This window comes from Dicentrarchus labrax, unplaced genomic scaffold (genome assembly GCF_905237075.1).
Source record: "Dicentrarchus labrax unplaced genomic scaffold, dlabrax2021, whole genome shotgun sequence".
NCBI lineage: Eukaryota > Metazoa > Chordata > Actinopteri > Moronidae > Dicentrarchus > Dicentrarchus labrax.
The window spans coordinates 20061840-20084521 of record NW_026136704.1 but is presented as its reverse complement, the minus strand read 5'-3'; the positions used below and the strand labels follow the sequence as shown (position 1 = coordinate 20084521).

Here is a 22682-nt window from a genome sequence, read left to right as displayed (position 1 = left end):
TGTGGCATGAAAGGTCTACGTTTGATCGCTGATATAATTACAAAAGAAGAAATGCAGAGGAAAGTTTTTAAACACTGCAACACCATAAGTTGATTATCTGCCATTTTATATCCATGCTGTGAAATATGTCATTAACATACATAGAGTGCAGCCTGAAGTCATTTCAGTAATATAATAATAATTTCAGATCTAATTTATGACTGTTTTTGACTGAAAAGGGAAGTTGACCTTTGTTCACATTATTGTAGGCAGCTCAAGTCAGAAAAACATCAGATACAGAGAAACACGTTAGTTTCATTAAAGGAAAAGCTATGAGACATTTAAGCTCCGCCAACCATAGAAAGTATCAAAAGGTAGTAGATACGTGACTTTGGAGGGAAGTCGCCTGCAGCTTACAAGAAAACTGATCTGTAGAGTTGCTGTGGTTGAGCTGTTGATATTTTGCCTTCACCTCAAACATCATTGTCATTAGCAGCAAAATGCATGCGTTCGTTTCTCTGTCTCGTGTGTGTGTGTGTGTGTGTGTGTGTGTGTGTGTGTGTGTGTGTGTGTACACCTAAATTTTGTTTCACCCGAAGCCACAAAATGTCACACTGAGACACTCCTCATGACAAATCGCAACACTGAAAACGTGAAATTGCATTCTTCACTATTTTTAATGCATCTCTTGCATGGACATTAAACTGGAATAAGAGTACAACTTTGCATACACAGTAGCATTTAAAGCCCCTCTTTCAGTTTCAAGACATAGGGGGCACTTTTGTTTTCAAGCTGAAAGTCAAAGTGGCAGCGACATGGTTCGAAAGCATGACATCACAGAAGAAGTTCAAAGTAATTTAAAATAACATGGTAATTTCCCTCCTCGGTATTCAGGTAAAAATAATGACATGAACTAGAGCATCAAAATACAAACAGGAAGAGAAAAAATACATGCTGAAAACAAGGCATGATGTGTGGAAAGTGAAGTGTGCCTTCCATTGGGGCGGTTGTCAGAATCAACTGCCACCAAGTCGGCTGTCATTTCATGATGGAGAAGGGCGGAGGCGACGTCTTTAAGCCGACCTTTCTGTAGATAGAGAGATCAAAAACACCAAGCTTATCCATGGAACTGTGATGCAACTATGAACAAAGAAGTAAAACTTTGGCTCTGAAAGGCCTGTGAAGAAAAATCCACTTACTTGAGCACTTTGTCTTTCAGTGACGGCTCTATAGAGAAATAAAAAGGCACAAAGTGGATATGCATTTCCATCACAATTGCATGACAGATTCATCATATTGTTTTAATTGTTAGGTGATGTTGTCCAGTGCCAGTGTTAATTTTACATGGTGAAAGTATTTTAAAGGGTCAGTTCACGGAAAATAGAATATAGAGATCTGCCTCTGAGATTTGTGTCTGTACTCCAAAATGAAAGAGCTGAATGATATTTGTGGAGCATGTAGCACATATAGGAAAATATTATATATTTAAAAATTCAATGGCAGAAACTCTGAATTCATTCAAGTCCAGACACAATCTGGATAGACTATTAAGTTTTGGGTATAAAGTAGTTCCTATCGTAACAAAAGTGTTCACAGAGGTCTTTGGATTATTAAGAGTAACCATGATATGTTGCTGTTGGACTTCTTAAATATAATTTTTCAGTGGTCACTGCATGGGAAAATTAATTCACCTCAGATGTATTGAGGAGTCAGGCTGAGACAGATCTCAGAAACCTGAGCAGATAAAACCAAACCTCAATACCACAAGAGCTGAGACAGAAAGTACAGATGGGTGACAAATTAAATGAAAATAATAAACGAGTGGAGAAACCGTACTTCCACACTGCATGGTACAAGTAAGAAATTAGGCTAAGATCTTCTGTAGCATGTATAAAATGCTGAGCATGACCAGTTGATTCAGATTTTGTCAGAGGGATATTACAGTAGGGTTTCACTGCATAAAACCCCTCATTACAAAGATGAATGCACATTTGAGAGATCAGTGGTGCAAAAAAACAAAAGCACTGATCTACAGAGATGTGGAAAAGAGCGATGTGGTCAGATGAGTCATTTTTCACCATATTCTTGACAAGTGGGCGACAGGCCTGAATGCTTTACCCCTACAGTGATCAGTTGGCTGTTATGCTGGGGGGGGGGTTTACTGGCATGGTTTGAGTCTACTTGTACTCTTAGAGCGAAGGGTCACTGAAAATGAATACAAACTTGTTCTGAGTGATCGCCTCACTGAATGGTTTAATGAGTATTAAAATGATGTGAATCGTGGCCTTTGTAGTCACCAGATTTCAACCAAAATGAACAGAATGAAATGATTTTGGACCAAAGTGTTAAAGAGCACTCTCCCCCAGAATCATCAAAACACCAAACGAGGGAATATCTATTAGAAGAAGGGTGTTCATTCATGGGTTTGTATGGGTTTTCTTTTTGTAATTTGACTCCTTATAGATCCACTCACCCTTTTTCTTGCAGCAGTTTTTGCACTTTTTGCATTTGTGCTTGCAGCAGAATTGCACAATGCCAATGGTGAAGAGGATCGCCAGGATACCAAAGCCCACAGCGATCCCGACTGCCGTTGAGTTTACCCTGCTCTCTGCAAATACAGATACAGGTAGCCATAGATAAACATTTTCACAGATCACCTTACAGACATTCAAAGAACAATAAACAAGCCAGCTGAATGATAAAAAGGTATTTTACATTTTACAGTGTACTGTTTTCCTGACATAAATGATTAACAACTAAAATACTCGTCTGTCTGGCTGCCTAGGTCTAATTGGATCAATATCTGTTCATTATAAATGAATATTCACTCTGATGAAATGAGATTGGAAAATCAATCTCAGGGAAAGATGTTGGCTCTGCCTTCATTAGCAGTCTTTAGAGAGACACTGAAATGACGAGTGCAAAGGGAGTTAAAGAGCAGCAGATGGAGAACTCTTTACTGCTTGACTTTCTAAATTGTATTCACTATTTAATCACATTTCAAACAACAGCTATACAGTATACATACATGTAGTAATGATAATAGCAACAGGCAATGTCGGTTTAAAAGACAGACTTTTAAAAAATTTAAAAGTGGCCAGCTAACACAATGAGAATAGCTTTTAAATTGTAGTTACAGGAAACAAGCAGATCTCATTGATTGTGTGAAACAACAAACAACCCAAAAAAATATTAAAATACACTGAATCCAAAGAAGAAAAGAATTCAGGAACAGCCAAAGCAAAACACTTAAAATCTGAATAACCATGAAGTTGTATGTCACTGTTACAGAAATTAAATTAAGCATTTCAGTTGAAAAGCACTTACCACCGTTCCCCATAGCTGACTAGCCAGGATGACCAATGTTATGTCTTCTCCACTCCTCCCTGATGTTTTGTTGTTGAGCTATATCTCTCACTTGCCTTTACACCAGTTTTTGTTAAATGGTTTATCTTGACTGTGAACAATCAAAACAGAGTACTATCACTTCTTCCTCCTTCACCTACGTCTGTCTGTACGTATGTCCCCATACCATTCATTCTTTTAAAACCGGTCCATCTTCTTTCTTTATCTTGCACCTCCTTCCTCCGTCTTCCACCCTCCCTTCAATAGCAAAAGTTAAAACACAGTTGACCTGACGACCTGTGGTTCTCATATCTACAGTCATGCTTAGCAAACAAAAATTCAATTCAATTGTTGTACAACACAGCATCAATTAAAAATTGATACGTATAGTACAACAACTTTAGCACAAATTACTTTCATCCTTTTGTCTCACTGAGATCCAACAGGAAACACAACTAGAAACTCTACAACATTCTGGTCTTGTCAAGCCTCAGGACAACTATCTTGAAACTACAGGTACAACAAGAAGTGTCTTTCATTAAAAAGCTGCAGTTCTTTTGTCGCTCAGGTTCCCACCGCTCCCCTGGCAGGGCCAGAACTTTTGCCTCTGTAACAAATCATTAACAGACAGCCAGGTAATAATACCTGTATCAGGTGGTGCATGGGGACTCCTGTTGGATGACTGAGTTATTACAAATCATTGTGAGCACTGTTGATGCAAACACTAGATGAGTGGTTCCCAGCCTTTTTCCTTCAGGGACCCATTTTCTATCATTTAGTACACTGACAACCCCTGACTAAGTAACATATTTCATTACTTCATATTAAACAACAAAAAAATGTGAAATGAAAAGTATTGAACTCAGAAACTGCAGGAAGTTTGTGTAAAACGAGTGATTTGGATGAATTCTGAGCAAATGATTTCCTTTTTAAAGAACTTTTTATATAATTCTCTGTATTATGTATTTTGTAGAATTTTTAGCAATGATACATAGGCTTCTTTTTTGGACAAATTCAGTGTTTTCTTGTCCCTGGCACTTGGCCATTGTTCAATTAGACAATTTACTTACTAATTTGCTTTTCTACACAAAAGTGAACCAAATGCAGAAATGTTTTTTTTTACTTTTCCTACAAGTCTTAAAATCAAGAAGGCCTCGCGAGCACCCATGAAGCTCTGACAAACCCTATCTACAACAGTAGATGACACCAAACCTAATTTCTGTTAATAACAGTACTGAAACATCTGACAGAAAAATTTTGATTTCACAAGCTTTTGGTTAGATACCTTCTTCAAGAGGAAAAAGATAGCTAGCAAGTGAGCATGAAAAATACCAGAGCCTTGGAACTATAGCCATAATTTATTAATTCCACCTTTTTTCTGCTTTGGCAAGTCAAAATGTCTGCCGTGAAAACGGTTTAGACTTGCATTCACTTTCAGGATTACATATAAAACCAAAGTAAGATCTTAAAGCTTGTCTCTTTCTCAGATTTGTGTGACAGTTAGTGAACATGTAATAAGTGTATCACACCTGGTAAACATTATATATGGGTCTAACACATTATGGAGGTGTACCAGTTAAAAGCAGAAAATAATCACTATACACATTAATGTACAAAACTATTTTATTTTAGTTTCACGTTTGCTTGAAAAGTGCAAACCTTAATCATCACAAGATGTTATCATTTCAGAGTGGTGGAGAGTTTCCTGTTATTTAACCTATGTGGGCGATTCACACTCGTCATGAGTCTAACCGCACAACATGCACCACAAAATGTGTTCAAACCTACACAGACATTATCTGGATGGATCTTATACTTACAAATACACCCATACAGTCATCTAACATTAAGTTAAATTCAAATTCCCCCTTACATCTGCCACAGATGATTCAGAATTCTTTATCTCATTTTACTTTATTTGTCTAAAACTTGAGTTTACGAACAAATATCAGCAAAAATAAGGACATTCCCATCGCCCTCAGCTGTACTTTGTATTTATTTTTTAATTAGCATATGTTAGCATGGTAACATGTTAAACTAAGATGGTAAAAAAGGTAAACATTACACCTCCTAACAATGTATGTTAGCATGTTAGCATGATCACAGGGCCAGTTAGCTGAAAGCACCACTGTACAACCTCACAGAGTCACTAGCATGGTGACTCTTATGGTTCATCCACACTTTCAGCTGCTGCAGCTCTCAAGCCTGTGGTGACCACACAGAGAGCGATTTTGCTGCAGAGCTGCTGCTGCCAGCCCTATCTTTCTATACTGAGTTAGCCTTTGATAAATACAATAAAAGCCTTGTTAACATATGAAAGGATTCTGTCCACACAAACACCAGAGAGCTTTTAATCTCAAATAGATATAGGAGGTGTTGAGTTTTAAAAAACATTTACGTTTTTTCCATGTCTGTTACATATTCTACATATACAGATACTGAAACTGTAATTGTAGTGTATATGTGGCTTGAATAATGTCGATATGACTATGAACAGATCTTTTTCACTGTCTAGTGAGTGTCTAGTTACTGGAAACTGCACACGGCTGGCAGAACTCAAGTGAAAGTCGTGGCTGAGATGCGTGATATAGCGGGCAGTGTGTCTTCTCTAATCTATCAAAATGGGCGCCTAAATAAAAACCAAGACGTTCCGCCACACACATGCACTGCAGAAGCAGGCAGTGTGGACCAGGGCTTAGGCTGTCTCCAAAACCTCTCCCTATTTGAACAGTAGTGCAGTAATCACACTCCAAAAAATATTAAAATGTTAAGTCAATTTACTACATACTTGATTAATAGTAATTAAGTAGGTTAAACTAGGTACTTTTTTAACTTTTATTCAAGAAGTCTTTTCGAAGGCTAACTCCCCCGGATGCACTATGAGAACTCTCTTAATACATACATGTGTTTCCTACTGCTTCTAGTCTTTATACAAAGCTAAGCTAACCCTCTCCTAACTGTAGCTTCATATTTAGGGTACAGCCAGAGGAGTGCTATTGACTGAATATATACAGTGCCTGGTTCCATCTTGACAGGCTAAATGTTTGGTTTGGTAGATATGTGAAAACACAAAAAAACAATGGTTCCCTGACAAAGTCTGACGTTTTATTTAATAAATAATATATTGAAATATCAGTAGAAATAAATGACATACATACATTATGAATTGTGGGTCAACAAAAAAAATTGGTGTCAGGAAATCTTTTTTGGACTTCTTGGTAACATGGCAGCAAATTTCCAGGAAATAATTTCATCTCACAATCACATCACACAGAGAGGTGTCACTGATACTCTTTACAGTGATAAAGGCCATAATAGATCTACTATGATGGATTGCAGATACATGCAGCCTTCTTACGTTGCATAACGAGTGATGTATTCTGATTTCTCAGCAGACAGCACAAGTACTTCCTCCTACTGTAAAGCCATTTAACTGAAATTCAGTCAGTCAGGTGAAGTGATCAATAGCTGACACAATATGTCTCAAATGTTTTTTTTCCCAAAGGACAATGATGCTGGACTTGGATCACAATTAAACCTCATGATAGTAAATGTAGACAATTCTTGGTAGTCATGTTTGTTTCCCCTTCTTCTTTTGTCTTGTATCCAGGAAATGTCATTCATATGTTGTCACAAGTTCCATTTCTTTTAATTCCTCTATTTAACCTAAAATCTATTACATAACAAAAATGGCTTTTTGAGACACTTTTCTTTTAAATTTGAAGCATTTCTAACAATATTTGGTCCTTTTTCAGAAAGGAAAAAAAAAACAGTTTTGTTAAAAGCATTTAGTTAAAATGTGGCTTTCACAGACAAGAAAGGGACAACATACATTGTTTAGAGTTCAGGGAACATCAAACATGGAGGTGTTAATTATTAACAGCTATTTATCGACCAGCACTTCCCTGAACGTTTCTCGGACATAATATCAGATTTCACAAAATGCACACCTGTGCAGACAAAGAAAGCGCCTTGACTGGTGGGGAGCTGGTGGTGTAATGGCTCTGATGGTAAGTTGAGGGGGGGTGTATATGTGTGTGTGTGTGTGTGTGTGTGTGTGTGTGTGTGTGTGTGTGTGTGTGTGTGTGTGTGAGAGAGAGAGAGAGAGAGAAATTGTTTGCATGGAAGTGGAGGGCAGGGAATGAAGGAACTGAAGGGTGTTCCCTGTGGAAACAATAAAAGGTCAGTTGAGAAACTCAACAGAGAAAGATGCTGAACTTCAGCCACCAGGAAAATCATTTTCTCAACCAGTTTGATTGATCACTAACCTTCAGATGCTTTTCTGACAAGCAGTGACAGCTACTTTACAGGTGAGAAAGAGTTCAGTGGTATGAGAAATTTTGTGTGTGTAATCATGATCTGCTTTTTATTAGTCTTCTACTACTACTACTACTTCTGCTGTCCTGGCACCTTGAGAATGATTGTTTGTATCACATTTTTAAAAAATTATTGTGTGGGAGAATAGAAGAATGAAAGGTATTCTATATGAGTGGTAGATGATTTGATGATATTATGTTGTGGTGTTTCGCAAATTCAGCAAACTAAGAAAATAACTCAACTTTAGTAAACTGCAAGTCTGGAGAAGATGCACAAAGCTTTGAAGGAGGTCCAGATTTTAAATCAGTGTTAGTCAGTACTGCTTGATGACAGTGTTTTAGGGTTCCTTGTGATCAGAAATGTATAAAACAACATGAACTAAAGTTAAGGTTTGAAGGTCTCAAATTCTGTTTATATGGTGAATTAAAATAAATGAACTAAGTACAATTTAATAAGCTGTTTTGCAAGTAAGAGATTAGATTTTTATTCTCATTAAACAACAGTTGTTTTCCATGTTCATGTTTCTTTCGCTATGTTCAAAATTGATCTTGCAATCAAAAGAAATACTTCAATGTGATCAAAGATCACGCTGTAAGATACAACATAGCAATAGCCCTAAACTCATCTGTTAATATGTAACCTATCTGGACTATAAAATGTCCAGAAGGTCAGCAGTATATTTAGTTGTCCTTGTGATTTACATGGGCCCATTTTCAAAAGAAAACAGTAGTGACGGCATCATTGACAATAAAATGTAGAATAATTAACAAATGAGTGGGCTGTGAGCACTAATGGGATTATGAACAAAATTAAGCAGTTTGACTCTGAACAATAAATCAAGGAAGGGCGTACAATAGATTTATTAGATCTCAGAATTGTGCTTTTAAACATGTGCAAACATCTTGTCAGTCACTGTTCAACCATGTCAGCCAGGATAAATGTTGGGACTGTGACACTGAAGTCATTGTGACTTCATGTGAGTTACACTGTAAAAGGAAAATGTGTCATATTAGAGGGAAAGAAAATGGGTGATTTACCATACACACAGTTGATGACAGTGTATGATTAACGATGTCGGGGTTTTTTTGGACCCTATCATTCTATAACTGATGTAACTGATACACCTATCTAAATGACACTATATTCTCTTTACCTACACTTAGTCAGGCAAACACCCAAAAGGAGGTCAGTGCATAAGATATCATACCAGGGTGGAGCCTCTAAATGTCTTGGCAACTGTATTGAAACCTGAATATCAACAAGGTTAACAGAGGTTATTGGTTGAAAGAGACCTTGTGTGGAGAACGTTCAGAAGTCATCAGCTTCAAACTGATCCATTCAGAAAGCTCTCTACCTACATTAATACACTTATCAATCTATTTGTGGATGTACTGTACAGAGTCAGACATTTGCTGAGTTTATAGACCAAGTTTTATAGTTAGTAAAAAGTAAGTGAGGAAAGTTTGGGAGTGAGCTTTAAGGTTCATTGCATTTAATAGTCCAGGTCAAGCAACACAATCAGCTGCTGTTTCTAACAATGACTCTTTCTCTTCAGCCAACTTCGTTCTCCCAGTTTTTCTTTCCATCAGTTGTCTATGCTCAGTGTCCCATAACATTCACAGTGGCTTAATTTTTAGAAGCACTGACCTAGTGACCAGAGTGGTCATTAAGTGCACCCTTATAGGGTGGTTTAACACTTCAAATCACATAGGGCAGAAATATGCTGTTTAATTCTGCATAGCGTAGGTATGACGTAGGTGACTCTGACATTTTTGTTTCAGTGAACAACTATTGGATGGATTGCCATAAATTATGTACAGACATCGATGTCCTCCTCAGGATAAATTATAATATATATATAATAATGGTTACTTTCAATTTATCGCTATCATCATGTCAGTTTTTATTTGTCCAATACTTTGGTTCATGACAAAATACCTGCAAAACTAATGACATTCAGCCTCAGCTGAAATTTGAGTTCAGTCCTAACTATCACATGGTAGCATGCTAACACGCTACACTAAGATTGTGTATAGATATATGTAGACATTATACCTGCAAAACAAAAAATGTGTTAGCATTAAAAGCACCGCTGGGCCTAGCATGGCTGTAGACTGTAGGGCATTGAGTGTGTTTGTCATATTCCTGCGCTCCTGTTGTGTGATGTGGCATTGCATGAGTCACAATCTGATGTCAGACAGGAACTCCTGACTGATACCAACTGACACCTGTCAAAACACATGAGAAAAGACACACACCTCAGCCTCAGGGCATGTTACTGCGCGCTCGCACACACACACACACACACCACTCTTAACTTCATAGTGTGTCTGGGTTTATAGGTGTCACGTCTACAGTTTTGCATGTATTTGTATCTATACAGATGCATGGCTGTGTATGTTTGGGTACAATGTGAGAGGCAAAGAGGCACTGGAGAGGTGCGCAGGAGTAAAAGACACAAAAGGTGGAAAAAAAGAGATGGTGTGCTTTATGTCCTAAGGGTTTAAAAAGTTTGGAGAGGGAGGATGTGTGTGGGAGGAGGGACAAGACAGGGGAAGGCACACAGGTAGGGAGAGAGAGAGAGAGAGAGAGAGAGAGAGAGAGAGAGAGAGAGAGAGAGAGAGAGAGGAGGGTTCAAGTCTCAGGTTACCTGGAATACTTCAGTTTTGTTTTGTTTTGTCAGCAGGGCTTGGGCATTCAAAAACAGCTCTGCAGAGTGTCGAAACAACGCTACACACCAGCACTCTTTATTACAGCCCTTGGGTTTCAAAGAGGGGCAAGTCAGGTACCCTTCAACCCAGATTCAGTTACACTGCTGGAGAAAGAAAAGGGGAGAGAGAGAGGTAGAGACAAGAGAGAGACTGAATCAAACCAGGTTTTGTAGTTTAAGCAAGTGGAGAGGGAGGGTGAGAGGAAGAGGACGAAGGACATACAGCGGACAGTGAGTTTCTGGGGAGTGCCACCCCCAGGGAGGGAGGGCAGTTTTTTACGCTTTGCTCTGTATTGGATGAGGTACATCTGGGCCTTACCAAGAACGACAACTACATCATGTGGGTGAGTGCAACTGGACATAGGATCAACATATTCACTGAGAAGATGGCAAGTCGTGTCACTGGTTTGCATTGGAGGGGACATTTGAATATCATATCCTGGTAACGTGTTTGTTATCATTCTGAGGTACAAAGACATACTAAATGTTCTCTGTGTTTGCTTACTGGTGCTCAACCTGTTTCTGTAAGGTACTGGCTCACAACTCAGCTATGTTTTTATTGTTTGATATTATATATGCAACTACATGGGAGCACATACAGTAGGCTGTTGATATGCTTTAGCATATGTTGCCTTTTGCTTTAAACAGTATTTTATTAAAAGGGGTGTGATCCGTGGCAGTTTTTGGTGCAGGTAGGAACAGTTTTGGTTCATACTGATCTAGCCGATACTAAAGTTGCATGCCAAAGAAATCCTATTACGATCACAATTTCCATTTTCACTGAAAAAAACTATTAATATCATGATGATGGGCTCATTATAATGCTGTTTTGTTACACGTTTTACCTTTATCAAAAAGCCCTAGCTGACACCTATTAGTTTTATTTGACTTGTGTTTATATAACAGTTTACAGTTTATTTTAAGTAGGTCAAGCTCATTATATGAGTCAGCATATGTGTGTGGACCTGCCTGTCTGTTAGTGAGTGTAGCCTACACGACACTAACTAAAGTGTGCACTTTTGCCCATATAAATGAGCATGTGCTTTATTTATGCTTCAAAATATCTAAATATCTAAACCTACATCTCTGCCTTTGATTAATGCTCGTCCAACATGTCACGCGTAGCCTCAAAAGCCCTTTTGTAAACGTTTCAGTTGAAAGGAACGTAATCCGGCTAAACTGAGAAGCAGTGAGGGGAACACCTCATTTCAACAAAAGGTTTACCATGTCAAGGCTTTTATCTGCTAAGGCTGACCCAGTTATGCTTTTTCACTGGAGCTGGAGCAGTTCCCACTAAAGCTGGGTTACCTGGCTGGAATCCACTATATGGGTCAGTCTGACTCAAAAAAGAAATACAAAATCAGGTTAAACCTGTTTGCCATTACTGCAGACATGATGACAATGCTTGATTAGTGCCATGATTGTTTTGAAATATTGCTGTGGCTCATAACGTGGTTTATGTTAGTCATGTTACCAAGTACCAGTAGGCACTATCGTCATAGCAATATGTTTTTGTCCACTCTCAGCCTCATGACTGTCTTTAGCCATCTTTCTGGTTTCCCAGGGTGGATGAACCTCTTTCTTTGCACTCTTTAATCCTGCCTTTATTCTTCTCACTTAATCAACTCACATACCACCATGTGATGATGACTTGCTTTTTATCCATAGTTGTTTGTTTCACTTAGATTTCTGCCAGCTGGTATCAGTGATGAGTGTGTTTGATTGTTTTCAGGGTGTGTATTAATTGGGGTTTTTTTTAGGCTCCGTAAACTGTACTGTATGGCATCAATCAGACTTGACTTACTTAAAACTTTTGGGAAAATTAAGGGCCTGTCCTCACGAATACGTTTTTCTCGATTCTGAATAAATACTTTATCGTAAAGGCCTCGCGTCCAGACGGATACGGCGTTTTCGGGGTGTGAAAACTGTATTTTATGGAAACGGGTCCCGGAGTGGGAAAATCCGAAAATGGCGGATTGCACGGAGTCGCCAGGACGGCGAAACTGATTTTTTCCGAAACAATGACGTATTAGCCCCGCCTCTCTAGCCTTTAACCTCAGCCGCCGCCGCTAGACGCGTCATACCAACAACAACGGCGGACTACTACTACTTGTTCGTAAACAGCGCATGCTCCATGGCTTCTTTTCCAGTTTTAGTGTATTGGTGTGGCGGCGTCACAGCGCCACATACAGGCCTGGCATATGTACTACAGCGTTTTGGGTCGTTGTCAGTGAATCCGTGTGGATGCAGATATTTCTGGAAACTACGCTGTGTTTACGGAGATTTTTTTCCAAACAACATCGTATTGGGTGAGGCCGCGTATTCGTGAGGACAGGCCCTAAGAAGAGAGTTTATCTCAGAATCATTTAACATCCTGCTATATAAAGTGAAAAATATACGGCTAACTAAGTCTATGAACCAAATTTTTTCATTTTACTAGAAGTGAGTACAATGCTCATGATACATACCAAAATTCTGCAGGGTGTAAAACACTCCTTGTTTCAGTAAAGAGAAATCTAAGAGAGATCTGAGGGCACCACATGTGGAGGAAAGCATAAAAGTGTCTGGGTCTTTGACGTATGCATCTTTTATGCTTTGACCATCTGAAATGCTGACGTACATAAGAGTGCCACTGAGAGTTTCTCAGTAAAATAGTCTCGGCAAGCAGAGCTGATTCATAGCAGGGGAAAGAGCCCCCCCCCCCCAAAAAAAACCTGCCCAACAACATTCTTTGCCGCTCTCTCTTTATAGAGTCTATACACTTTGCTTGTACTTTGCATTTGACTGACAACAGCTCACTGTGGACATGAAACGACTGTATCAGCCATTCATTTCAAACGTTTCTTTTGGCACCTGGTGGCAAAGAAATAAGCAAATGAGGGAACTTACCAAATAGGGAAAAGGAGAAGTGAAAATAGCAGTGTTCCCAGTTTGTTTTTTAGTTATGGTTCTGGCATTTCCTATAAAAGTATATGCACTAGACAAAGTATCAACTGACAAATATACTGTATACTGTAAAAAATGTTTGTAGTTCAACCAATGAATGAAAAGCAGTGAGGACAAGACAAAGGAAGAACAGCAGGTAGACGACAGTGCTCTTCCAACCGTCGTTCTGTAACTTTAAACCATCTGCTGAAATCTTCAAATAGCCCAGTCCGCAGCCATACAGATGTGATTCTTGAGCTATAACGCTGTAGTACTTCTTATTCACCTTTGATGAATAAAAGCACACATGCTACACTATCTGGTAGAGCTGGTAGGGATTTATTTACTAGCTGTGGCCAAATTCAGCAGAGAAATGGAGCTTTCTTTAGCCTGAATTTGGACGACATAACTGGTGTATACTTGTAGCACTCAATATCCCATAATCCACTGTGCTTCTGCTTAATCGACTGGTGGAGTCAAGATCATGTGACAACATCAGTTTAGTCAAGTAACTTGGAAATGTAATAACTCACTACACAGAACCCTCTTTAAGAATTACTCAAGGACAAAATAAGCCTATTAATTTAATTTAATAATTTACAATACGTATTAATTTGCTTTAAAGCAGATATATTTTATATGTTTATAATATGTATCAAATGACAATGCAAAAGCAATGCGACAATGAGGGTTGCCAACCGTCCCATATAATATGTGATTGTTCTGTTTTTAAAAATAAAATGCACTGTTCCATATTGAATTAATATATGACCAATAACCCTCTTGGAGGAAATCAATCTTCCACAGGCTAGGTTACTCCATCCTTACTTAAAGGTGTTGGACTGTAAAGTAAAAGTAATTGTAATCCATTACAGTTACAGAAAAATACTTAATCAGATTACAGTTACATTAAAAGGGACATTGTGTAGTGTTTTAAGTATTTTATTAGCTAAAATCAATGTCTTCATTCATAAATGTGTCCTCATTGGTGTAAAATTACCTCTGCCAATGATCTGACTTATCCTCGTAAGCGAAGATTTCTTATCTGTACATACATTGGACGGGCAAGTCCATGGAGGCTTCCATGTCGTTCGGCCATTTTAAAAAACTATAATCGCCGAGAGGGACATAAAGCACTAGCCTACCTGTCTCGCTAATCCACAACGCGTTTTCGTTCAGAGCCAGCGTCACATGACTGAAACCAGCTATAACGGAGAAGGAGATCAGTGAGAGGCGCTTGTCACTGCCCCGGCACATTTGAAAGTCTGTACTGCATTTTAGTTAATAATGGAGGGTCATACTTATGCCGAGCCACAGGAGAAGGAATCCTCGTCGCCAAAAAAGCGAAAAAGGCAATTAAAAAGGCAACGTGACCGGAGAATTCAAAAAACGAGGGTAAACATCAGGGTAGCTTTTCCCAGGTGGAAAGAGCTACTGAAGGAGAAAAACTTTCAAAGGGACGCTGAAGTTGCCTGTTTTCTCCTCCAGAGGTAGGCTTTTTGGTACATGACGGCTACCGTAGTTGCAATACGCATTTGAAAACGCGAGGCACTAGAGAGCACTATTCGTTTGAAATATGCAAAATACAGTTTCACCGCTAGATGGGAGAAATTCCTACACAATGTCCCTTTAAGTAAAAATAAGGATTATATAGCGGGTTTTCAATTCAAACAGTGCTGCTAATGCTAAAAAAAAATGGTTTTCTTTTTAAATGTTACATTGTTCTGTTATCTTATATAATACACTTATCAATCTGTGTTATCGATGTGTCTCTTCTCTTGTCTCCATTCGCATAATTTGGTGTTCAGGTAATCCAGAAGTAACGTAACCCAAAAGTAACGGGAAGTAATCTAATTAACGTTACAAAACTTTAATGTTGTGATACTTGAATTTTTTAACAGGCAAATTAATTAGTAACTGTACCGGATCAATACATTTTTAAGTAAATAACTGCGCGTGTATATATTACACATTGTGACGTGTTTAAAGTCAAACGGTATTTATTAGCTAACGTTAGCTAACGTTACTAGCCATCAACAGCTAGCTTAGCTTTAGCTTTGTTGACCGCAGGTAGCAGCACACCTACCGTCCAGTCCTCGCTATGATATAAAGCCACGGGGTTCACAAACCCTCCAACTCTCCAAACAACTCATGAACCTAGACTGGTTATAGTAGCCAACAAGACAGAAACAGTGAATTACGTTAAATAAGACGAGTACTCACCGGGAGTTGCATCTTTCCTATTTTGGCTAAATGGGTCCATACACCCACAGCGCCAAGCTAACAGTCCCGACGTGTGGCTCCACTGAACGGGCTGACCTGATCAAACTCCCGGTAAGAGCGGATAATGTTTGTGTGTAACTTCCTCCTGGTAAAAATGAAAATGTTTGACTTCAATGAAACTAGTTTGTCTGGCGAACTGTGGTATGTTAAGTTCGGGAGGACCTACAGCGGTTCCCGACCTGTGAGCCAGGACCCAGCATGGGGGCCACAAGTTAAATCTGAGGGGTTGAAAAATAAAAACAAGATAAGAAAAAAGAACTAAATACTTATGTCTGCTACAGATAATATTAGTTAGTTTTCTGTAATCTTTTTTTTTTTGTGTGTTTCTTGTTAAGTATTGGATATTTTTACCCCTTCAGGTCTCATTTTCATTTATCAAGTGAAAATATGTTAATTCTTATTTGTTTAAAAAGGGCAAAACCAATAGGGTTGAAATTGGAACAAATCTACTATCATTCATTTTGTATTTTTCCTACACACACAATACAAACTTAAATGTACTGCATATAATTATACAACTACAGTTACAGCTGATACCTTGCTCAAGGACACTCGAGTAGCATTGGTATTTAAGCTGGCTCCTTTGGTTGAAGGGCGGCCACCCCGCTCTCTATAACATCCTGTAAAATTACAGTACAATATCAATTGCATTTGAAGGAAGAACTCAGTAGAGTCTATCACTTTCATGGTGAGGTGAGGGTCTGTCTGATAACAGGGGATGGGAACTGCCTGCAGCATAAGGATGGACTGCCAGATGCACAGGGGTGTAACGTGTCAACTCCTAGTGGCACACTATGTTCCATGTGTGCACAATTGGTAATCCTTTGTGGCTCCTCCCGTCTTTATATTATATTCCTGTTTTGCACATGGCTCAAGTTTTCTAAGTTGTGTAGCGTTTTTGAACGAATAGATGCAATTTATTCTCACACATATTTAAACAACCACCTGAAAATAGGCACAAAAAGTCAATGCAAGCAGACCATCAAATCTTAGATAATTACATGGAAACGTGCACATTCAACCACAAACCTCCATCTCCATCTAAACACACACACGCACTGTATGTTCTCGCAAGCCATGTTGAAATGCAGAGTGTTTTGACACCTGTGTTCATCTTGTCTCGCGTGTCTTTGTTATTCCTTCTTCAGACAATCGCCCAGGTGCCTGAGGACAGCACTAGACCATTGAATCCCAGGCAGCCAGGTAAGCTGTTAGTTGGTGTTGTTTCCATATTAATGTATGTTGCCCTGATGGAAGATGATGAATGTTGTGCTAAATATGGTAGTGTGGGATGGTACTGAGAACTTACAGCACATTCAGTGCACACTTTATCCCCTTGATTAATTCTCTCCATTGCTATGTGATTTTCCTTCCACTTCCTCCCAGTGGTTCCACGGCCAGGCCGCCACAGAAGGCCCATGACGGCTCCAAAGACTCAGAAGGACAAGGCGTCTAAGACGAAGAGAGTGTTGCTGACTGTCCTGACAGTTGTGGTGGTATTGGGTATACTGACCACCGCAGCATACTTCAGTAAGTCAGATTTCTCAGCAGTATTTTCCTCCTTGAAAGAAACCACAGGATGGCATTAAATACTAGAAAAACATGTTTTGCAAAGGTGTAAGATTCACAAGAGGACTATGTGTCACTCACTGTTTATCAAACCATCCAAGCAAAATGCTGGTTTAACCTGTGTACTGTCCTTCTCTTCCCATCTGCCACTCCTGTTCCCTGCAGTTAAGCAGTTGATTGACAGCAAATATTTCTTCTGCAAGCGTTCAGTGAAGTTTATCCCAATAGACAAAGCATGTGATGGGAACAACGATTGTGTTGGAGGAGAGGATGAAATTACCTGTGTGTCAAGCTTTACGGTCAACACTACCTTTCCAGGTAAAACAAACACCTGACTCTTTCTCGGTTGTTATCACAGACACAAAAACAAAAATACAACTCCCCTGACTCTTTTTTTCCTCTCTGTACCACTCCTACCTTCAGTGCGTCTCACCTTGGCTCAGCACGTCCTACAGGTGTACAGTCCAGGCTCAGGCTGGCGGAGTGTGTGTGGGGATGAGTGGACCGAGCAGCACACACAGACAGCGTGTAAACAACTGGGATACACATAGTGAGTTCACACCCAGCAAGGATGAATAGATTGTGTTGCAAATTTAATGATTTGTAATTAGACCAGATATCAAGTCTTACATCATCTCAACTCTGTCTTTACAGTAAACCTCGTAGCACCAGTGTCCCAGTGGACAAGTTAATACCTTCCATGAAAACTGGACCATTCACAGCTGTCAGGCCCGGGACTACGACCACACCCATACATCAGGCTACCATTGACCGGTGAGTGAGGCCACACATCTGTCATCAAATCAAAATCAAACACTTTTAACCTCCCAACTCCTAACTGACGTTATTTGTCAGTTCCTCATAGATCTGATGAATCTGATCCGTGTAGGAAACTCTTACTGTGTGCCGTTGCTTTTAATATTAGTTTTATGTTAAGGCCAACAAAGACGTAGCTGTTGACAGAGAGCTGAACTAGAAAGTGGCCATTGTATTCAAAAAGAAAGCATATTATACACATATTCTCTCTTCCCCCTTTATATTCCTTTCTCTGTTTGCCACAAAATTCTTAATTTGTTTTCTCTTTCTATTTTAGTTCATATATGTTTCTTGTATAGATGAAATGTGTCCCTGTTCTCACAGTTTCTGTTCCTAAAAGACAAAAAATTCCAGTTTTTGTTCCCTCTGTCCCGTATGAAAGTGAACAAAACAGGTATTTTACTTCTACACAGAGGAGAACAGAAACCGAGACAAAGTTCAGCACAGGGTAGAAGTTAGGTCAACATTTGACTGTGTATTTTGTCTGTTTGACTAATTGTGGCTATTTGTGGTACATGTGTATTGTATTTGATGACTGCCTTTTTTCCAACAGCAGTGTATGCAGATCTGGTTCTGTGGTTTCTTTGTCCTGTTCAGGTGAGTTTTATTTTTAGATGGCAACCACTGTCACTAACATTGTTTACAGTTTTTAACCAGGCAGAGTGGGGCTCATGGGTGGTGGGTGGAAGATGACGTGGTTGTGAGAGCAGTTTCATAATAACAGGCCCATACACGTCTGCAGTAAGCAGCAAAAACTCTTTCTTAGCAACATGTGACAGTAGTTCACTTCGTTCTTTCTGACAAATCAAAAGAGTCTGTGGAGGAAAAGAAACTCGTCTAACCTGACCTTTACAGTTTGAATAGAAGGATCTAAAGGGATAAATCCACAAAGACATAAAATAAAAGTTAGTTTGAAATGAACCACAATAAAGAAAATTATCTTTGGAAATAACAAGATAACTTTGTTTATCAGACTGTGGACAGGTGGGCCTTCAGGACCGTATTGTCGGGGGCACAGATGCTTTGATTGAGAACTGGCCATGGCAGGTTAGCCTGCAGCAGGGAGGCAACCATGTATGTGGCGGCTCGCTGGTGTCGCCGCGTTGGGTTGCCACTGCCGCCCACTGCTTTACTGGGTCAGTATAGTTGTATACCAGTTACTTTGCAATAATCATGTAATACATGAACACACTCACACTTGTTTCCTTCTTTTGGGCCTTGCAGCAGTAAAAAGGAGCTAAGTCGCTGGAGAGTGGTGTCAGGCCGGACATACATGGGCACACTCGGAGGTTCCTATGTGGACAGGATCATATTGAACGGAGACTACGATCCAGCCCGAAATGACTATGACATAGCACTGATGAGACTAAGCAGCCCAATCTCAGTGGGAGGTTAGAGTTTAATTTAATACTAACTTACTTACTACTTAAAACACACCAACCGTAATCACTGCCCCTTACTGAGTGGTATCTTATTTAGCATACTGGTTAACTGACCTTGTAGAGTCTGTAGCTGAAATTAAAGAAAGTAAGGACATACAGTAAATTCAGTAGATTTCAATCTATTGCCCTCTAGTGGTGCATATATGAAACTAACTCTTCACTATAGGTTAAATTCAGCCATTGTAATGATAACTCTAACTGTACCTTTTAAACCGCCAAAGCTATGAATAATAGAGTAATAGTAAGAACCCTAAAGGCTACAATTTTCAAAATGAATGCACTTTCCTTGTCTTTCAGTAAACCGCAGGCCGGTTTGTCTACCTCCCAAAGCCTTTGGTCTTGCTGCTGAAGCCACCATGGTTGTGACTGGCTGGGGATATTTGGAGGAAAACGGTAAGAAACCCTAAACACTACCTTTCCTCATCATCAGCCGTCACCTTATAAACAAGAAAAGTAAACTCTGAAGTGACCACTCTAACTCAACCGTTGCATCCTTGTTCTGTCTCCAGGTAAGGTTTCTCCTTCACTACAGAAGGCCATTATCCCTCTGATAGACCAGACTACTTGTTCTAGCCCCACAGTGTATGGTAGTGCCATAACCCCAAGGATGATCTGTGCTGGTTACCTAGAGGGGAAAGTGGATGCCTGCCAGGTAACTACTGACAATAATATTTTTAATCTACAACTACATTTATAATGTATTACCTTTTTAAATTGGATCCATTTCAAGATATGTGTGTGTGGAGTGTATATATATTTAAAAATATGTTCTGAATGTTATGGATCCCAGGGGGACAGTGGGGGTCCATTGGTGTACTTCACATCCTCTAAGTGGCATCTGGTAGGAGTGGTGAGCTGGGGCGTGGGCTGTGCCCGGGAGAGAAGGCCAGGTGTCTATTGCAACGTTGAAGAGATGCTGAACTGGATTCATACAGTCGTTGAGGTACAGCATACAGAAAATGTTAAGTGTCTGTGTTCATAAGGTCGTCTTACTAGCTTTTTATGTAGCTTTAAGCCACATTACAGGTCTACCTTAAGAGGATGGAGTTTGATCAGTTTAACTGTATCAAACTTTTTATTGAACTGACCAAACTTAATTTGCTGAAGAAGACTGTGAGGCGGAGTGGAGCTAGGAGTCACATTTATTTGGCTAAACACGTACTCTAATAGCATGTAGACAAAAAAGAACTGCAATACATACAATGCCTGTCCTGATCATTTTTACTTCCTCCTTCTCCAGAAAAACCCCTGAGGTCTACCACCATGATGAGCAGCTACTCCAGTCCAGTCTACCTTGGATAGACTGTGAAACTAAAACACTTTGTTTCAATGTGGTTGACTGGACATGGGAGACAGCCAGAGAGAAAGGGGAAGTTGAAGATATATCATGCAACACAGATTAACACAGCCATACACAAAAACACTGCACATGTAAAGACACACACAATTCACACAAACTTACTTTTTCAGGTGTGGTTTGTGCCATTTCAGGTTCTTATCTCAGGGGACAAGTATATTTATGTTGTTTGTCTGTCGCTGGCCAGTCTGGACTGTTTTTAGCTTTTACAATGTTGTAATTCAACAGACCCAATTCACTGATTCATGCATTTTTTTTAAAGCAAGAATAATATCAAATGAAAATAGAATATTTGATCTCTGCCATTGACATGAAGACATGGCAATAAACTGTTTTTAACTGTGAAGATTTCGGACCTTAATAGACTGGCAGACCTCAGATATAATATACTTTATTACTGTGTGCTAAGATTTTAGGTTTTTGAATGTGATATGAGGGTTCATATGGTAAAGAAAGGTGATGGACAGGATGAACCTGTGCTATACTATTGCCAGCAGAAGTCAGTGTGAAGCCTCAGGTTAATATCACCGATATTGTAAAAGTCACTCCAAGCGCAGGAGTTTAATGCTTTTATGGTGCTGATTCAGTAGATCTGATGTGCCCCTCAAGGGGAAATGCACCTTTTTACGGCACAGATGGTGTGCTTGTTTCCTACCACAAATGGACTTACATAAGCACTTTAAGTGGAAAATGAGAATTACTTGACCTTACTAGATGTGAAGATGATTCAACTATTCTAATAATGCACTGACGACTATAACTCAAATCACAGTTATGGGTTTATAGTGCCTCCACGTTGAGTTTCAAAGTGCAATCAGATATAAAATCAGATATAACCCGTGTGCCTTAAGAAAACTCTCACAGCAGCCAGAATGTTCAGAGCTGTTTTTGCCTTCAAACTAAGCTTAAATACAAAAATATGTAATTTCCTAAACTTTAAAAGTGAGAAACAAGCAGTATAGTATGTACAATTGTACACTCAAGCAAAACCATCAACTGTCATTATTTCTCCTTTTTAAGTAATTATTCAATTTGTGGCAAAGTAAAATAATAAGTTTATTTATCATTCTCTGGTCTATAGAGACCTGCACAAAGTAAGTAAGAATTGCCCCTTCTGCATTTAAAAATAACTGTCAACATATTGTATTATACTGATGGTTACCTGGAAATGAATAGCATTTCTTTCAAGCTTTGCATACAGTATAGTGAATGCCACGGTAGCTGATAACTTTTGTCTGTAAATATGGTACATTTTGTCAATTTTTATATACCTGTAAATATAATAAAGACATTCTTCTTTAACTTGGCAACTGGAACCATTGTTTTGTTGCAACTGACTTGAACAAGTGTATGTGCTGGAAACGGGATCTCTGCTTGTTCCATTCAGTGTTGTTCACAGCCACGCCCATACACCCTCTGACCAAGGAACTACAGGGAACAGAATTTATGTAAATTGCAATAGGTGATACAAATAGAAATGTTCATCTCAAATGTCATACTCCATCAGCGGAACTTGGTTTAAAATGACACGGTATTGTGCAATAAAGTTAAATTAATAATTGAATGAATAAAAAATAACTTAAAACGTTGACTTTAAATAAAAGTCTGTTCCAAGTATCTGCCTTGCTGTGCTGCATCTTAATGGGACCTTTATTTTGAAAAATACAATGTACCTTCAACTTCATTATATTGCCCCCCTGTGGTGGATAGCTGTCATTTTCTGTGACCAGTTTTCAACCTTCAACAACCACTTTACACACTTTGCATTTCTACCTTGAACAGAACCAGTTTTAGCAGCAGGCAAAGGGTATGGGGTTCCATCGGTGTAATTTCTTTCAGATAAATGAGCTGTTCAATAAAAAGTGAAGAAACAGCAGAATACAAATGGCTAATACAAAGAGCCAAGTGGGAAATGAGAATTGTCCAGACACATTATGTC

At 39.1% G+C, this 22682-nt stretch overlaps 1 protein-coding gene across 7 annotated transcripts; it reads left to right on the top strand.

Moving 5' to 3' along the window:
* The first annotated feature begins 7307 nt into the window (after positions 1–7307).
* On the top strand, positions 7308–22045 carry tmprss4a (transmembrane serine protease 4a). Of its 7 annotated transcripts, none has more exons than XM_051397116.1 (13): positions 7308–7334; positions 16708–16762; positions 16946–17089; positions 17294–17446; positions 17552–17678; positions 17783–17902; positions 18498–18541; positions 18918–19080; positions 19169–19335; positions 19684–19779; positions 19896–20038; positions 20177–20329; positions 20627–22045. In XM_051397116.1, the coding sequence occupies exons 1-13, from the start codon at positions 7323–7325 to the stop codon at positions 20636–20638; spliced, it is 1389 nt and encodes a 462-aa protein (XP_051253076.1). In that variant the 5' UTR covers positions 7308–7322; the 3' UTR covers positions 20639–22045. The 7 variants fall into 7 exon arrangements, with proteins under 7 accessions (XP_051253076.1, XP_051253078.1, XP_051253077.1 ...); XM_051397118.1 differs by lacking the exon at positions 7308–7334 and adding an exon at positions 7483–7634; XM_051397117.1 differs by lacking the exon at positions 7308–7334 and adding an exon at positions 10296–10695.
* The last annotated feature ends 637 nt before the right edge of the window (positions 22046–22682 follow it).

Bases quoted from the DNA above. Each gene is read 5' to 3' on its own strand.
- tmprss4a (XM_051397114.1), top strand. From the start codon at position 15,530: ATGGGTCCATACACCCACAGCGCCAAGCTAACAGTCCCGACGTGTGGC. The intron at 16,763-16,945 runs GTAAGCTGTTAG...ACTTCCTCCCAG, and splicing joins ATTGAATCCCAGGCAGCCAG to TGGTTCCACGGCCAGGCCGC. The intron at 17,903-18,497 runs GTGAGTGAGGCC...TTTTTCCAACAG, and splicing joins CATCAGGCTACCATTGACCG to CAGTGTATGCAGATCTGGTT.